Source organism: Balaenoptera acutorostrata, chromosome 13 (genome assembly GCF_949987535.1).
Source record: "Balaenoptera acutorostrata chromosome 13, mBalAcu1.1, whole genome shotgun sequence".
NCBI lineage: Eukaryota > Metazoa > Chordata > Mammalia > Artiodactyla > Balaenopteridae > Balaenoptera > Balaenoptera acutorostrata.
In genome coordinates, this window is record NC_080076.1 from 81,123,203 (window position 1) to 81,142,380 (window position 19,178).

The following is a 19,178-nucleotide window of genomic DNA, read 5'->3' on the forward strand; positions in this document are numbered from 1 at the left end:
AAAATCAACCTAATTTAGTAGGTAGCGGATTTGACTTTGGAGGCCCAATTCCCATGTCCTTAACTGCTGTGCTGTCCTACTTCTGTAGGTGAGAAAATGTGTATGAAAGAGATTTATAAACAGGTAAAGCCGTATAAATATTCATTATTAATTTTGATGCAGAAAAAACCTTTTATCCCTGTTAATCCATTCTTTATATCTTTGTACATTTGCGCTGCTAACAACTCTGATTATGTCTCCCTCCCCTTCGTCTTCATCCCCACGATCCTTCACATCACCTTTCCCAGGTAGGTGCGTTCTCCGAAAGTCAAGTCTCCTAACCTGTTCCTTTCTCCGGCTTCTCAGCATCCTGCTCGCCATCATTTCCCACTCCCTTCCAGTCAGCCCTCTGTCGTTTCCTTGCTTCCCACTTCACTTTTGGTCCCTCCCCCATCCTCACAGTAAAAGTCAGAACAGAACCTGCCTTCCCCTCCTTGACTGCTCCTACCCCCTTTATCAGAATCCCATCAGCGAGCTCTCTGTGCCTAAGTTCTGCAGCAATTGCTACTGTTCCCCCTTTACGGGTGGCAGGGAGGGCAGACGGGTCATAATCTGATCGCCTTCCTTGTTGTCTGATACCCCGGAGAAACCACACGGTCCATTTGGTGGTCGTCAGAAGTAACATGCTTAAGCAACCTGGAATTATAAAACTGCTTAATTAGAGATGGTTTCACTGGGATGTGCCCAGTTTTCCCCAGTGGTTTTATCTCCTCTCCAAGTGGCCGGCCCCCCCAGCAGCTAACTGCTACCTTTAGCACTCTCTCCCTTTATTTTATCTTCTGTGACATCAGGGCTTGCCTATGAAGAGAAGTACTCTCTTCCATGTTCCAACTCTCCTTCTCCATCAGCAAACTCTAGATGTTGACCTGAGTAATAAGGGTGGAAAATCTTACGCTTCAGAGGTCTCTAGCTCTTAAATAAGCACCTGCTATGTGCTGCGTGCTAGGAATATGACCAGGAGCCAAATTATCTTCATGCTTATGGGGCTTACGGTCCAGTGGGAGAGAGGGATACTGAAGTAATTTTTTTTAATATTGTGAGAAGTGCTCTAAAGTGATTTAAAGGGTGTAACAGGAGCACTTAATTTAATTAAGGAGTTGGGGAAGGCTTCTTATAGGAGGTGACAGTTAGCTGAGACCCAGAAGATGAACAGGTGTTAGCTCGGCAAAGAGTAGGGGACTACTGGTCCATCTACAGAGGAAGAGCTTGGTCTACATAGCAGAGCACCTGAAAGAAGGGCCAAGAAGCTGGTCCCTGAGCCTTCTCTGAAATTCTGGGGATGTGTTGGAGTCCCCATCATGACTTGACTTATCTAGGTTCTGATGTTATAGACCAGGGGTTGTTAAACCACAAGCTGCAGATCAAATATGCCTCGCAACATCTGTGTTTGTAAGTAAAGTTTTACTGGAACACAGCCATGCCTATTTGTTTACCTGTTGTCGATAGCTGAGGGGAATAGTGGTGACAGAGACTGTATGACCTCAGAGCCAAAGTATTCACTATCTGGTCCTTTGCAGAAAAAGATTGCTGACCTCTGTTCCAGACCCACGTGTTAGGTGAGTGGGAAGCTTGGGGTCTGGACCAGGGGACCAGCCCGCAGCTAGTGGAGCCTGAGAACTGGGGGATCCAAAGACAGTGACCAAGGATCAGTAATAGCAAGGTGGTTGGCAACAGGATCTGACCCCAGGCTGTCTGGTTCCCGAGCTACACTCTTAACCACCAAGCCAGGCTGGTTGTGCAAGATTAGCCTGAGAGGGGACAGCAGGGTCTGTCTCCAGAGTCAACCAGATGCCAGCATGCAGGGGTTCCCAGAGACACAGGGACATAGGACCTTTCATGAGGTGGTCATATCCTCAACCACCATGAGGTCAGGAGGACAAAGCAGGAGGCTGCCCAGCAAGATGGCCAAAGATTGACCATCCTTTCCATCACCTCTGGGCTTCTGGAATACCTTTCTTTCCTCATCCTGCCTATATTACTTCACTGCCCTTGTTCCACTTATCCATTGAAATAGTGCTTCTCAAACTTGAACGTGCACACATATCACCTGGGAAGCTTGTTAAATTGCAGATTCTGATTCAGCAGGTCTGGGGTGAGGTTCCGATTCTGCAAGGTCAGACATTGGGGTGAGTGGATGACTGGATGCCTTTCCTTGGTCCTTAGCAGATGTGGGTACATCTGCCTCAAGGAGTCCTCTTCCAAGCGACCTGTGCTCAGCCTATCAGGACAGAATATAATGGGGTAGATATAAAGTCTCTGTCCACATTCTGTACATCATCCGTTTGATGGATACACAACACATTTTTTTTTTTATAAATTTATTTACTTGTTTTTTTTTTTTTGGCTGTGTTGGGTCTTCGTTGCTGCGTGTGGGCTTTCTCCACTTGCGGCGAGCAGGGGCCATTCTTCACCGCGGTGCGTGGGCTCCTCATCGCGGTGGCCTCTCCTGCTGCGGAGCATGGGCTCCAGGCACGCAGGCCTCAGTAGCTGTGGCTTGCAGGCTCTTGAGCGCAGGCTCAGTAATTGTGGCGCACGGGCCCAGTTGCTCCACGGCATGTGGGACCTTCCCAGACCAGGGCTCGAACCCGCGTCCCCTGCATTGGCAGGCAGACTCCCAACCACTGCGCCACCAGGGAAACCCCACAATGCATTTTTATAACTTTTTTCTCCCTCTAGTTTACCACAATGAAAATGAGTAGTTTCTGCATTCTGTATCTTTTCCACTTGGAACTATAGTATGAGCATTTCCCTGAATCAATAGATATCCTTTGCCAGGATGATTTCTTTTCTAACTTTTTCTTTTGAAATAATTTTAGACTTCGAGAAAAGTTGCAAAAATAATACAGAGAGTTCCCATATATCCGTCACCCAGCTTCCCCTAATATTAACATCTAATATAACCATAGTACAATTAGCAAAGCCAGGAAATTCACATTGGTACCATTATTATTAACTAAACTACAGACCTTATCACATTTTGCCAGTTGTTCCACAAACGTCTTTTTCCTGGTCTAGGATCGAATCTAAGATCCCACGTTGCATTTATTTGTCATGTCTCCTTAGTCCTCTCTGATCTAACAATCCCTTGGTCTTTTCTTTGTCTTTCATGACCTTCACACTTTTGAAGAATGCTGGACAGTTATTTTGTAGAATGTTCCTCAGTTTGGCTTTGTCTCGTTTTCTTATGATTCAACTGAGCTTGTAAGTTTTTGGCCAGAATACACAGGATGATACTGTATTTTTCTCAGGGCATCTTATCAGGGGTTTAGGCTTCAATATGACTTATTACTGGGGATGTTAACCTTGGTCACTTGGTTAAGGCGGTATGTAGTGGATTTCTTCACTGCGAAGTCGCTCCTTTTCAGGATGGTATTTGATTGGCTGTATGGCTTTGCATTATCGATCCCTACCATAACCAGACCCTCTTTTTGCACATTTAGTTGGTTACCTGTTTTTGGTTGTACTGTTTCAAAGAATGCTGCAGTGGCCATTCCTACTGGCACATCTGTTAGCACATATCCCTGATTATTAGGATAAATTCCTAGACGTGGAATTGCTGGAGCCAAGATTATTCACATCTTTAAGGCTATGTGTGCTTGGAGCGGGACTATTTGTTTCTATGTTTGTTTATTTGTTTCAGTCAACTTTATTGAGGTGTATAACATTGTACATCTGTACAAGAAAATGCATAGATTTGAAGCACACGTTTCAGTGAGTTTTGGCAAATGTATACCCACATGTAACCACCACCCCCATCACTATATAAAATATAAAATTTACATATACAATCTACAATTTCTTTCATTCCCCAAAATTCCTTGACGCCCCCTCATTCCTCAAAATTCCTTGACGCCCCCTTGCAGTCATTCCTCCCCCAGCTCACCCCAGGCAACCACTGATCTTATTTCCATCAGTGCGGTTTATTTTTTTTAACTTTATTTTTTATTTTTGGCTGCGTTGGGTCTTTGTTGCTGCGCGCGGGCTTTCTGTAGTTGTGGCGAGCGGGGGCTACTCTTCGTCGCGGTGCACACGTTTCTCATTGCCATGGCTTCTCTTGTTGCGGAGCACAGGCTCTAGGCGCGCAGGCTCAGTAGTTGTGGCGCACGGCTTAGTTGCTCCGCGGCATGTGGGAGCTTCCCAGACCAGGGCTCAAACCCGTGCCCTCTGCATTGGCAGGCAGATTCTCAACCACTGCGCCACCAGGGAAGTCTTCAGTGCAGTTTTATGTTACCTATTCTAGGACTTCATATAAATCAGAATTGCACACTATGTACTCTTTTGTATCTGTCTCCTTTGATAGGAGAGAATGTTTGAGATTCATTCATGTTGCTGTGTATTGCAAACATTTGTTCCTTTTTTATTGCTGAGTAATGTCCTATTGTATAAATATACCACAATTTGTTTATGCATTCTTCCTTTGACGGACATTTGGGCTGTTTCCAGTTTGAAGATATTATGAATAAAGCTGCTGTGAACATTCGCCTACAGATGGACATAGGTTTTCATTTCTCTCAGGTGCACACCTGGGAGTGCAATTACTGGGTCCTAAGCAGGTGTCTGTTTAACTTTATTAGACACGACAGGGTGGGTTATTTTCATGTCCATTTTATAGCACAGGCCCAAGAAAGTTTGAGGGACTTGAATAAAAGCCAAAAGAGGAAGAGATAGAGAACGCTAGATGCTTTTCCTGTTTATTTCCTTTAATCTTCAGAGCCACCCTAGAAGGTAGCAGTTGTGATTCCCATTCTGTAGATGAGCACAGTGAGGCTCACGACATGCAGCAAGATAAGGTTCTGAGTCCCCCAGGTCTGAGAACCCAAGTCCATGTCCTTTCACCAGATATGATCCTGCCTCCTTGGAGACAGTAGGTGGGGCAGCTGGGAACGAGAACACGTCGTCCCCCCTCTCCTCTTCTCTGCCTGTCCTTCCTGCATCCTGTGGCCCACCCTGCCCACGCCACTGAGGGCAGTCACCCTCGATGCCTGGGTCAGCCCCCTAGAGGTGAGAGTGATCTGAGTGCAGGGCCAGGGACTGTGCCCCCGTGATTGGCTTTGAGCCGTCAAAGCCACAGCAGGCACCAGGGAGTGACCCACACTCCAACCCTCGGCCGAAGGTGTCCAGCTTCTCCCTCCCTGAAACGCGATCCTCAGAGTGTTGGTCTTCTGGGCTGGTGGGCAGCGGGCGAGGGCAGCAGGCAGGGGCCGTGTCTCCCCGGCCACATTGCAGGCCCATTAGGAGCAGGCCTGAGTGCTTTACAGAGCTGATTAATGGGCTGCCTGTGACCTGGAATGTCATTACTCCCTGGGCTGGGGGGCCCCCCAGCTGGGTCCTTTGGGTCTTTACTGCTAATAATAATTGATGCTTTCTGTGTGGTTGCAGGGAAAGTTCTATCTGGTCATCGAGGAGTTGAGCCAGCTGTTCCGCTCACTCGTTCCCATCCAGCTGTGGTATAAATACATCATGGGTGACGATGCCTCCAACAGCTACTTCCTCGGAGGGGTCCTGATCGTCCTCTACAGCCTCTGCAAGGTGAGGTGGCCTGGGGGAGGCTGGAGGGCTGGCCTGAGGAAGACCCATTCACTAGCTGGGCCTGGCAGCGAGGGCAAGTGGGGAGCCTGGAATAACACCCTAATCTCTTTGTTTAATTGAAAAATTAAATTCACACAACACAACATTAACCACTAACCATTTTATAGTGAACGATTCAGTGGCATTTAGCAGATTCTCAGTGTTGTGCCACTACCACCTCTGTCTAGTTCCAAGACACGTTCATCACCCCAAAAAGAAACCCTGTACCCATGAAGCAATCGCTCTTCATTCCTCCACCAGCGCCTGGCCACCACTAGTCTTCTTTCTGAAGACTCTATGGATTTATCTTTTCTGGACATTTCATATAAATGGAATCATACACTATGTAACCTTTGGTGTCTGGCTTCTTTCACTTAGCGTCATTTCCGAGGTTCCTCCACATTATAGCATATCTCAGTACTTCACTCCTTTTTATGGTTACAGCCATCCTAATTTCTTGCCCATAAACCTCACCATATGCCATCATTTCGTGTCATCCTCTTCACAGCAACCCTTCAAAATACATACCGTTATCACTCCTATATTATGGGCGAGGGTACTGAGGCTCAGAGAGAAGTAACTTGCCCAGCATCGCTCAGCTAGTTATCACAGAACAAGCGTCAAAGTCTGGAGCTCTCAACCCACCGACAACACTGCTACAGAATTTGTTTCCTGTTCCTCTTAAATTGCATACCCTCAGCTCTGCAAATCAGTATGCAGTGCTTCTCTTTTCATCATTAGTACAAATCAGGTTTTCCCCCTAACAATAAACACATCCTCCTCTTTCTTTTCCCTTATCTATTTAAGGCTTTAGAGAATTCTGGAGGAATGCATGTGTTCCCTTTCCTTCCTCCAAGCAGGGCTAGCCAAGCAACCCATGCAGGGTCAGCCACTGGGGCTTATTTTGCCTACTGATTCTGATTTGCTGGCAGTGGCTGACTGGAGTGCTGGACAGAGAAGAATGATTATGCCCTGACTCAGAAGAAGGGTGCTGTGATCAATTAGCAATGCCTGCCCGGGGCTTGGGAGGGGGAAAAGACAGTAGGCATGCCATATATTCGCTATCCTGGCCCCACTGGCAGGGGAGACTGCTGATGGAAGGCAGCAAGACAAAAGCCAAGCAAAACTGATGGGAATGAGGAGTTTCAAATGGGAGGATGTGGCCTGAAAATGTCTGGAGTCAAAGATGAGGAGGGTCCATGGTGGTTGTTCAGGAATGGCGAAAGAGATCCCGAACAATCCTTGGATACTTTTCAGCCATCACCTCGCTCTCCTTTCAGTCTTTCGACATTTGTGGCCGCGTGGGTGGAGTTAGGAAAGCCCTGAAGCTTCTCTGCACCTCTCAGGTGAGTTGGCTTCTGATGGTCCTGACCGAGGTCACAGGAACCAGGAGCCGGAAACAGACCTTGCTGTGCTTCTGAGGGTGTCTCTCCAGCGAGGGACCACAGCTGTGTCTGCGTCTCTCTCCCTTCCATCAAACAGAATTATGGCGTCCGGGCCACTGGGCAGCAGTGCACAGAAGCTGGTGATATCTGTGCTATCTGCCAGGCTGAGTTCCGAGAGCCTCTGATCCTTATGTGCCAGGTGAGCAGGGCTGGGCGGGGCCGTTGGAGATGGAGGTTGGGGGACCGCAGGGCCCTGCCCCATGCAGAAGTCCCAAGTGCCTGCATGGGACACTTGACTAAAACCAAATGACCAAACCTTGGGGCTCTGGGATGGGTCTTTGGGAACAGTGTAGTCAAGCCTGGAGTCCTTCAGACCCAAGGTCAAATCTCAGTTCTGCCTTTTCCTAGCTGGCTGCCCTTGGGCAGGTTTACGTCACCTCTCTGAGCTTTGATTTCAGTGGTAAAACATAGAAAATGAAAATTTCAGTAGGGTATAGTGTCAGAATATCCTGAGTTTGAATCTCAACAGCAATGTGGACCCCAAGTGGCTCAGTCCATCTCCCTGAGACTTGGTCGTTTTCATTTATAAAATGGGTATCATAATGATGCCTACTTTATAGAGTTATTATTATGATTAAATGAGATCATCTCTGGAAAGAGCTAAATTTTAATTATTCAGCCCTAAAACTTACGATTATTACAGTTTTAGTATCATTATAATTATTATTACCATTTGTTTTTGTTATTAGTTGTGGGTCACCAACCCATAGTAGTAAGTACTGGTCAGTTACTTTTAACTGCCTAAATTTATCCCTTGGCCTCCTCCCCGCGCTCCTTCTCTTCCTTCTCCCCCTCCCCCTCCCCCTCCCCCTCCTCCTGACATCAGGGGCTAAGATGTCAATTTAGCAAATGTGTATGAGTCAAAGCATCCTATCAGATACCGGGGAGGGGAGGCAGAGGGCACATAGACCCTGTCCCCTTCTCTAGAACACACGGTCTCCTTGGGGAAACAGACGCATACATAAATAACTATGAAACAAGGCAGGCAGTGATAAGTGCTGTGTAAGAGAGAGTGTCATGCAGCGTCCCAGGGGACCAGGCCAGAGAGCGATGAGTTGGAGGCTGAGAAGACTTTGGGGGAGGCGTAGCCTGCAGACTAGAAGGAATGGGAGAGCATATGGCTCCCACGCCCACCTTCCAGGGGTAGGAGGACAGGAGGTGGGGTCCTTTTTTGGCATCAGCAGAATTTTTTTGGTTCTGCTGTTTGGGTATGTTTAGGAGGTTCGTTTTTAATCTTTAACTGTACTTATTTTTTAATTGAGAATAAATTTGCGTGACTCAGAAATTCAAAATGTAGATGAAGAAGTCATGATGACTAAATGCAGTGTGGGACCTGGAACAGAGAGAGAACAGGCGAGAAAAACTAGCCTCATGAAATCTGAAGAAAGTCTGGAGTTTAGTCCATGGTCATGCATCTATGTGGATTTCTTAGCTTTGATAAATGTACCACGGTGATGCAAGAGGATAATACTAGGGGAGACTGAAACTGGGTGAGGGGTAATACAAGAACTGTGTGTACTACCTTTGCAACTTTTCTGTAAGTCTAAAATTATTCCAAAATAAAAAGTTCATTAAAAAAATATTTTAAAGATACAAAAAGGGAAGTGGTGACAGGGTTCCTACCCTTATCCCCAGCTCGCTAGGCCCCTAAATACCCACACAGGCAACCGGGCCAGTTTCCTTTATATCTTCCCAGAGATGCTTTGCAGAATTTAAATATATATACACACACATATACACAAACATATCTTTTCCAAAAAGACATAAGTTGTGGCACATTCTACCCAAACTGCATTCTGCATCTTTTCTTTTTGACTTGAAACTCTGCCTGAAGAGATTGTTCCTTATTTGTATAACATCCCATTTTCTGGATAGACCATAATTTGTTTAACCATTCTCCAATTGATGGGCATTTAGCGGTTCATAATCTTGTGTTATGACAAATATGGCTGTTATGAGAGATCAGGAATAGGGAGATCTATAGCACCTACCTGGACTCATCGTGTTGATTAAATGAGTTAATTCAGGTGAAGCATTTAGAACCATGCCTGGTGTGTGGTCAGGTTCCATAAATATTAGCTCTCGTTGGCACGTATTCCATCTCACATGTGTGCAAGCTCTTAGTAGGATAGATTCCTAGTGGTGGAATTACTGGGTCAGAGGGTATGCAGTTCTGACAGATGTTGCTAAATCGCCCTCCATAAAGAGTGTATCCATTTGCAACCCCAGTGCAGAGCATGACGCACCCTCTTGCTCTCCTCCCTCACCAACATACCGTGTTATCAAGTCTTTTTTGAGCGTCACCAATCTGACAGGTGACAAACACTATCTTGGTGCGGTTTTCATTTGCATTTGCCTAATTATGAGAGCAGACGAGCATCTTCTCATATGCTTCAGAGCGTCTGTACTTCCTTCTTGGTAGCAGCAATTCTTTGAACAGGATGTCAAGGTGAAAGTTTTTCTTCTTCCTTGCTGGCAGTCTCTCCAAGCCTTAGTCTGTTTGCCTCTCTCCCGTTCTTCTCCCGGTACCACTACGTCTTCCCACAGCTGGATTAGAATTAGTGGGAGGGGTTGGACAAGACACCGTCACCCCAGATCCAGGAGCAGGGGCCACACCCAGTGGTGGTTGAAGCCCACATACGTGGCCAGGCCTGGCACACATCTCAGTCTTCCTCTGCTGCTGTGAGCCGGGCTTAGAAGGGCAGAGATGACGTCCACAGGTGAAAGGGCCTTGTTAATTCCTAAATGCACGGAATGAATGAACAAATGAATGAATGAGTCAGTAATGAGCCTTTACATCCTCAGTAAAGGCTTCTCTGATTCTGTTTCTCCAGTCTCATCAGTGCCCCCAGCTATGTGTCCTCGCAGATCCTGTGTTTTTCCTTCATAGCACTTATCTCAGATGTCAGCTAGATGATTAATTGGGCAACTGGTTGTGTAAGGTCTGTCTCCTCTTTGCCAAATTATAAGCCACTTGAGAGTGGTGACCGTGTCTGTCTTTCTTAGTAGTGGAATCACAGTACTGACTCAGTAAACATTGGATGGATGGATGGAATGGGATGAGATGGATGGAAGAGGGATGGAATGGGATGGATGGATAGAATGGCATGGATATATGGATGGATGGTTGGATGGATGGGATAGAGGAGATGGATGGATGGTTGGGATGGAGATGGATGGTAGCCAAGTGGAGGGGTGGGTGGGTGAGTGCAAAGGTGGGTGGATAAAGATAAATGTGTGGGTGACTGGGTGGATGGGCAAATGGATTGACAGATGGGTCGGTGAATAGATGGGTAGATGGGGGAATGGATGGGTGGATGAATGGATAGTTGGATTGATGAATAGAAGGGCAGATGCGTGCATGGATAGATGAAGAGCCCACTGGGCTAAAGGAACATCCTGTCTCCCCTTCAAAGGGCCATCAGATTAAGCTCAGTGGGTCACTCACACCCACCACCTACCACCACCTCCCAGAGCTGGGGCCTGAGAAGCAGATTGTCAGTTGGAGCTAGTCAGGCAGACACTGAGCATGTCCAGAGGTTAGAACTCTCCGCTCAGACAGAGCACACTCGCCTGGTTGGTCACTCCAAAGTATTTATGGCATGCCTCCTGCCAGCCTACAGGGGGTCAGGGAAAGGGCATTTTGAACACAAAGTCAGAAATCTGCTATATTTAAAGCCCTCCTTGCCAAAGAGAAGAGTCAGAGTATGTTACAGAACAAACTGCCCTCCGGTTCTTGGTCACTACCAGGAGTTTGGTTTCAGAGGGCTGGTGATACAAAGGAAAGAGGGCAAGAGTATAACAACCCCCACTGATTTTTTGCTTACACGTGCCTCACACTTGATGCTTTATGATAGGCTTTACCTGTTTGCATCCTTACAGATACCTTGTGGGGGAAATAGTAGCCCTGTTTTACAGAGAAGGAGACAGGCTCAGAGAGCCTGCTCTTAATCTCTGAGCAAGACATGGGGAGTCTGGATAGAACTTGGGATCAGGGTGGGGTAGCCTGTCCCACCCTAGGGACACCTCTCCCAACTCCGTGCTCCAGGAGACACAGCAGGGAACTGTTAACAACCCAGCACCACCTGCATTCCCCACTGACCACAAACCCACCCAACCCTACACTTCCCAGCTTGGAAAGACCCCTCCTCCCCTTCCCTCTGTAGGGGCTCATTCCTTTCTCCAAATGCTAGAGGCAGTCCTGGGTCATGAACTCCTCCAGCCCAGCCCCTGGGTGGTCCTGTGTTCTTTGAATCTCTTAATTTGGCCCCAGATTTGGTCGTGCCTGATTATCTGAGAAGGAAACTGTGAGCTCCTGGAGGCCAGGGACCAGGTCTTCATCATCCTAGTATCTCCAGAATCTCCCACCTAACCTGCCTGGAAAGGCATTGTTTGTCAGAACCCCTACTCTGTGCAGGCTCAGGGCTGGGCAGTGGGAAGACAACAGCAGCAGTCACTGCCCTCATGGGGCCCGCTGGGTCTGCTGACCCCTTGGTCCTGCCCTTCAGCCCATGGTGAGAATTTGGGCATGGGCGTCCAGACTCTGTGTGGCCTGCTCACCTCCTCTCCCCCACTCCCCTGCACCCACCTCACTGTAGCCACATTGGCCATCCTTGAGAGCCTGAAATGCTTTCCCATCTCGGGAGCTTTGCACATCTGTTCCCTTCAGCCTGGAATGCTGTAGCCCCCGCCCCCTCTCTTCACCTAGTTAACTCCCAAACATCCTTCAGGCTTCAACACAAGTGTCACCACCTTCAAGAAGCCTTCCTCGACTACCCCCTAGATCAGACTAGTCCCCCTGTAACATACTCCTGTAGCATCATGGAGCTCTTCTTTAGAACACTTTATACAATTAGGCACCTACTGCATACTGTGCCAGAACGGGTTTATAAGAAGCTTACAGTCTGCCATGGAGAGACACATAATAAACAATAAACAGATATAATGTAATAATAACTATTACTGTATAATAGCCAACACTTACAGAAAACTTATTTGCCAGGCATTCATTGGTCTAAGTGCCTTTTTTTAAACTTTTTTAAAAAACATTTTGTTTGGATTTTTATATTATCAATTTTATTTTAAAAAATCTCCAACCTACAGAAAAGATGAAGGATAGTAGAATGAACACCCTTTTATCCTTTATCTAGATTCACGAATTGTGAACGTTTTACCACATTGCCTTTTCTTAGTATAGATTTTTCCCCCTAAACCTGTTGAGAGTAAGTGGCTGACATGTTGATTCTATCATCCCTAAATATTTCAGCAGACATTTCCCAAGAACAAGGACATTCTCTCCCATAGCCACAATTCTACTATCACAGTATCAAATTTTTAATTGATATAAAATACTAATATTCAAATATATATTCAAATTTCTCTAATCGTCTTCAACATCCTTCGTAGCTAGGGTTTTTCCCCACATCCAGGATCCAATCAAGAATCATATAGTGCGTTTGATTGTCATGTGAAAGTACTTTAATGTTCGTTAATCTTCCTATGAGGGCAGTAGTAGTATCCCCATTTTACAGATGAGGAAAAAGAGGCACGGGGAGGTTAAATCACTTGTCCAAGTTATACAGCCAGAGGGTGGTGGAACGCATTAATGTTTCCAGTCTCCCCATGTTTCTCTTGACCCCTGTGGTCTGTTCTCAACCCAGCTGCCAAAGGGATCTTTTAAAAATACAAATCAGGGCTTCCCTGGTGGCTCAGTGGTTGAGAATCTGCCTGCCAATGCAGGGGACACGGGTTCGAGCCCTGGTCTGGGAAGATCCCACATGCCGCGGAGCAACTGGGCCCGTGAGCCACAATTACTGAGCCTGTGCGTCTGGAGCCTGTGCTCCGCAACAAGAGAGGCCGCGATAGTGAGAGGCCCGCGCATCGCGATGAAGAGTGGCCCCCGCTTGCCGCAACTAGAGAAAGCCCTTGCACAGAAACGAAGACCCAACACAGCCAAAAATAAATAATAAATAAATAATAAATAAATTAAAATACAAATCATATCAAGTCAGCCCTCTGCTCAAAACCCTGCCATGGCTCCCTGCTTCTCTCAGAATAAAAGCCAAAGCCCTCCCAAGGCCCTACACAACTCTCTGACCTCATCCCGCCCTCCACCCCCAGGCTCAGCCCCACTCTCCTTGCTGTTCCTCCAGCACACCAGGCACACTCCTGCCTCCGGGCCTTTGCACGTGCTATTCCCTCTGCCTGGAGCACTCTTTTCCCAGATATCACCAGGGCTCACTCCTCACCCTCCTTCAAGTTTTACCTAAATATCAGTATCTCAGGGACATCCTTCCAGGCCACCGCATTCACCATCACAGGCCTCCCAAGCCCTCTTATCCCCGCTTCCCTGCTTTTCCATCTTAGCACTTACCACTGGCAGACTCTGCCTCTTAGAGATTCCTCTTGCTGGTTGTCTCCCCAGCTAGAATACAAGTTCCGTGAGGGCAGGAATTGTCTGTTTTGTTCACTGCTGGGTCCCAGCTCCTAGGACCAAGGCGGGCACAGGGTGGATGCTTGGGAAAGTGACCCCAGTGGTCCTGATTGCTGTCCCCGCAGCACGTGTTCTGTGAGGAGTGCCTCTGCCTCTGGCTGGACCGGGAGCGCACCTGCCCGCTCTGCCGCTCGGTTGCCGTGGATACCCTGCGCTGCTGGAAGGACGGGGCCACTTCGGCACACTTCCAGGTGTACTAGGGCTGAAGACTGCAGCATTGCTGCTCCCAGGCACACCGGGGAGATGACGGAGGGTCAGCGGTGTTGGGTCCAACTCCGGGGGCTTCCTGGGGAAAAGTCCTCAAGCACTGACTGTCCTCCTTCCTGCCTCTCTCCATCTCTTCCTCTAAAGCCAGGCCCCTGTCGCCTTCCCCACCTTCACCTTCCTCTCTTGTTCTGATCGTGGTGTGTGCATCCTACCCCTACACACGGGGACGCCTTCTCACTCAGACTTGGTCTCCACCTACGTAGGCCTCCCACTTCCCTCCAAGTCAAGGAACTGGTAATGGACCAAGTCCCACCTGTTGATTATTTTAACTCGTGGTGACCTAATACCTGATGCTGCAAACTAGAGAGAGGCCTGGAGATACTGTCTCCCCCTAAATGGCCCAAGTCCGCAGATGAGAATCACGGTGAAGTATTTTCCAAATACAAATGCTGGGCCCCACCTTATCCCTACAGGAACTACGTGTACCAAACACTTAGTGTGAGCCAGGCACAGCCTTGAGCCTCCTGCCCGGATGACCTCCTGTAATCCTCACAAGAGCCCTATGGCGGAGGTACTGTTGTTTCCTTCGTTTCACAGATGAGGAAAGTGAGGCATAGAGCTCCATGTGGAAACTTTCCCAGGGTCACCCAGTGAGCAATGTTGGACCAAGTTTCCAACCCGGGCCTGTCTGGCTTCGGAGCCTGACTTAACCACATGCTGACCCACTGCTCAGACACTTCAGGTGTGGGGCCTCCCAGACATGTTTCTTTAAAAGCATAAGAGGTGATTCTGACGCCCTTCAGTGGCTCAGGTGCATAGCACGTTCGATTTGGACTGCATTGAGAATGCTAATAGTGAACACTAGCTCCTGAAATCTAGTCGTGGTTGGGTCCATGGAAAAACTTGGTCCTTAAAATTGCTGTTTAGCTGGACTCTGGCGGGGATGCTCAGTCGTGATTGGCTATCAGGAAAGGCCAGCTCTGGTGCAGATGCAGATGTCATGGGGTGTCCACTTCCATCTTTACTTCTCTCCTCCTCCTTTTGTCCTGTCCCTCACTTAAGACTCAGGCTTGTCAACAGCTCCTGTGGCCATTGCCTTCTCCCCTGGTAGCCTTCAGAGCAAAAGGCATGATCCATGTTATGGATTTTTCCACAAGCCAGGGTGGTGGTATAGAGCACAGCAGTGATCAGTGTTTCTGGAATCTCTATACCAGAGCTACTAATCTCTGTAACACAACAAGTTCTCCACCCATGAGACCCTCCCTGCTCTGAAATCTGGGAGGAGAAGGCACAGGTGATCCCTTAGAAGCCACTGGAATCTTGTCTGCCCTACCCGCCTCCCAACTCTATTCTCTCGTTGTCAACCTCAGCACTAGGCTAGTGCCAACGGCATTACAGAGAAAGCAATCTGTGTGGCTACTGAGCAGATTAGCCAGAAAGCCCCAGGAGAAATGGTGGGAGCCTTGCTGCCGCCTCACTCTCAGCCAGTATTCACATGCCCATCCTGTCCCCCAAGAGATTCAGAACATTCACCCCTGTGTGCTTTCAAGCCAGGACCTTTTCCTTTGCCTGACATCTCTGGCTATCTCCTGATACCCAGCAAGACATCCCTTCCAGGGCAGCGTGGCATCTTTCAAGCTTTGTTACTATGGCAATGGCCGCGATGTTACAATCCCTCTTGCCTGCATAATCAACTCAGAAGGGGAAGTGGAGGGAAATGCGGCCAGGCAGATTCGGCTGCTCTGTACCCGCTGCCTTGAAGAAGAACTGAAGGGAAGCAACAGGAGCTTCTGCAACTGGTTTTTATCAGAAAGATCGCCCTGCCTGCAGATGCCATCAAAGAAGCATGAGAAATTGAAGCTGGAGAAGACTTACTTATTAAAGTGCCAGCGTGTGACAGAGCAGATAGATCGGTCTGTTGGGAGTCAGGCCTGGAATTCTGATTCCAAACTCTGCATGACTTTGAGAAGTCACTTCACCTCCCTGTAGCCATCTCCAGGGTGACAAAGCCTAGTGTATTATCTACTGGAACCAGGGAAACTAACAATGTAGATTACTGGTGAATACCCCAATGGTTTTGTCAATTACACTCATGCCACCAAAAAAAAACCTCTAACATTCCACAAATAATGAGCCATGTCTCTGACACTATAAAGAGTGTCACATGTGGGGAACACTCAGGGGCAGGTGGGATGATTTAGTTTAGGATTTTATTTATTCATTCCCTACCCTCTGGGGGGAAAGTCATGTCTGGAGGTTTTCTTTTGGGTGGGAGGATTTAACTTCTGCTTTAGGGAGGAACAGTGGCCAGGGCAGAAGTTTCCAAACATAAAGCAGCATGTTTTCCCTAGCACGAGTTTTTAGTAGAAGCAGCCAAGAGCCACCGTTGGAAAGGAAGAACAATGCCACTCTCTTTTACCTGTCTCGGCTCTGCAACTCATTTGTTAGAAGCAGGATTAATCGAGTGTCAGGTCGGAGAATCCTGTTCTTAATATTTTATGACTCACTGACTCAAGTTCCACGAAGTCTTTGGAAATGGCCCTCCTAACTTAAAAGGTCTTGACCATAATAAATATGAGATGAAAAAAGCAAGCTCTGGACCTGGATGTAATAGGTTCATTACCTTCCTAAGGGGAGCGTGTGAGAGGCATTGGGAGGCTTCCAGGCTGCCAAGACTTGGGGTTGGAAAGAGAAAATGTAAAAAGCGAGTCCTGGAATCTTTTAGTACTTTTGCTCTGGGCCAAACAGAGCTGTCTTTGGTGTTTTTAATGTCCCCTTAAGTTCCATTCTGCCAATAAATATGATCTGTCGTTGAAAGTTACATCCACGGTCTTGAGTCTCTGTTTGCCCCTTAAAGCCAGGTGGACCTGTTTTAGGGCAAATTCGAAGACACACTTCATGCGGGGGTGGTCATCTGATGGCAGTTTTTCCCCAAAGTAGATCCCATTGAGTTGGTGCTTGATTTATTAAGGAAGTGCTCCCAGGAGAAACTAGTAAGGGAATGAGTGAAACAGGAGAAGGAGGGGATGAAGCCCAACAAGAGGGCAACTCTCAGGGAAGTCCCAGCTCAGCTTGGTCCTGCTGGGAGTTCCGAAGCATCAGCTGCATCTCAGAGTTTGTCCCACCCTGAGGTTTCTGTGCTCCCAGCTGTGCGCCAGCGTTGGGGGTGGGAGACCTCTCAGGCACTCCATTGAGGAGGCCCAGGCCTCTGAAGGTGTCGGATGCCGCAAAGCACACAAAGGTGCAGGATGGCACCCAGAACTGGTAGAAGGGACCTTGGGGTGGCAGCTACAGAGCCCACTATGGCCATTAACTGTAGGTTGATTGGGCCCCAGATGCATGGGCTGATTCAAGAAGGGTTTTCTCAGATGCCAGATGACGATGGATATTTAAAATGTAAACAGCATTTGGTGACAATTGGTGCCTCTCAGGTCAACATTATGAAGCCAGCCACAAAAGCATCATCAAGCAGAACTTTTTGGTTGAAATTATTTATAAACCAAGCCAAATACAGCTTAAGTAAAAGAAGGACTTTATTTGGTTCATGTAACAGTATGGGCTTTAGGTACAGCTGGATTCAAGGGCTCCGGGGATGATAGTAGAATCATGTCTTTCCATCCCTCAGTTGTTTTCCTTTGAGATGGTTTAGTCCTCAGGCAGTCGGATCCCACGTGTTGGGAAGAGAGCCTCCAGAAGCTCTTTGCTTGTGTTCTACCAGCTTCACAACCCCAGCAAAGAGAGCCCCTGCTTCCCCAAAGCTCCAGCAGGAGTTTTGAGGTTGATTCTCATTAGTTTGCCCCCAAACCAATCACTTTAGCCTTGGGGACTCAGAGTGCTGGACAAGCTTCGGTCGGCTGTTGAGCTCTGGACATGGGAACAGAGGTGGGTGGGAGGTGAAGTCCATCCCTCCAAGTCACATGGACTGAGAGTGGGGAAGGGGTGGGTCCCCAAAGAAGAAAAGAGGATCTATTATCTAGAAAAACCACCTGTCCTCAACCTACCATTCTTAGGAATAAACTAGAACTTGGTCTCTTGGTACAACTCAGACCAGGTAAATGCAGGTGAGAGTACCCCACCCTGAGCGGTCCATTCACCCATAGTTGGAGACATCAGTCTGCAGGCTCACTTGCTTATCTGCGTCATGTCATGCATAAACGATGCTTTTGTGCACTGACCTTGAACTGTTGGACCAGTTCCCCCAACCTGTTGCTCAACCCAAGGGTACTGCTTAGGCCAACCCTCCCCTTGGGGTGTTCCCAGGAACACAACAGGGACAGGAGATGAGCGTGTGGCTTCTGTCTCAGGGAAGGTTGGCGTGTGCAGCCAGATTCTCCCGTAGTCTTTGGGGACCAACCTTCCAAAAGGAAATGAAAACGCAGAGGCCTTTGGCTAGAAGCACACAACCAGTTTTGTTTTGTTTTGTTTTTAATAAAGTCATTACAAATATGTACAAAGCGTCTCCAAGGTATGAAATTCCTCTTACAAAAGAGCACAGCGAACCAGCAAGGGTAGAAACCAGAACGGAATGTCCCCAAGCATATCGCCTCTCCAGCTGAGTCAGAGGGCTCACTGAGGTTCCAGACAGCCCCACAGCCATCTCCACCGCGCACAGGCGTTCCTGGGCGCTTAGAGTGCAGAAGACCTTGAGGGGAGGAAACGGGGGTTCGAGTGGGGGAGGGGACAGGAAGGAGACGAGAAAGACTGCCCATGTCCTAGGAAGTAGGTCAAACAGGCCTTGTTTGCAAATGAGATGCTTGTCCCAAGGACCTTAACAGAAGTCAGGAACACGAAGGGCAGGGAACAAATACATAAAATCTCCAGCTGAGCCATCCAGGATGTCCTGGAGCGTCCCCACATGCAACCTAAGTTAGGCTCCCCTGCTCCTTGCTGGGCCCCAGGCACGTGCTCGCCCTTGAACTAGCAATGCCAGTGGGACCAGCTCAGGAAGGAACCCGGTGGCGCAGGAAGCTTAGCTCGGGGGCTTGGAGGGAAGTGGGGCCGGGGTGGGGGTGGGGTCCACGCACACCTGAGTCCACGTCTCGGCTCAGCCACTTCATTCTTCGCGTGCAACTTTGGCCAAGTTGCATAACCTCGCTGAGCCTCAGCTTCCTCAACCGTAAAATGGGAATAATAACAGCACTGTCTTCCAGAGTGGGTGTGAGGAATAGCTAAGGGGGAAACATGTAAAGCTCTTAGCACAGTGCTTCTTTACTGTGTGAAGCAGCAAGAACCAGCCTTTTCGTGCTGGGGATGGGTTGAGGTCGTCGGCTTTTGAATTGCCTTCATGATAGTGTAGATCTCAGTACATATAAATTCTATAGAACAATCTGCCAGCAAGGCTTGGGGTCACAGTGTTGACCTGACAAATCTGTGAACCATAATGGAAAGGTACATTGAGCATCGTCTGGTTCCAAGCAGGTCTACCC

At 48.1% G+C, this 19,178-nt stretch overlaps 1 protein-coding gene across 3 annotated transcripts in view; it reads left to right on the forward strand.

The window, feature by feature from the left end:
- Positions 1 to 14,859, forward strand: part of RNFT2 (ring finger protein, transmembrane 2) — a 61,666-nt gene extending 46,807 nt beyond the window's left edge. For 2 of the 3 annotated variants that reach the window (XM_057527215.1, XM_007189456.2), the window contains 4 exons: positions 5,419 to 5,568; positions 6,888 to 6,953; positions 7,090 to 7,191; positions 13,611 to 14,859. In XM_057527215.1, the coding sequence (XP_057383198.1) occupies positions 5,419 to 5,568; positions 6,888 to 6,953; positions 7,090 to 7,191; positions 13,611 to 13,745 (453 nt within the window). In that variant the 3' untranslated portion in view covers positions 13,746 to 14,859. The remainder of the gene's footprint in view (positions 1 to 5,418; positions 5,569 to 6,887; positions 6,954 to 7,089; positions 7,192 to 13,610) is intronic. The other variant, XM_007189457.2, reaches the window with a different exon arrangement.
- Positions 14,860 to 19,178: the final 4,319 nt, after the last annotated feature.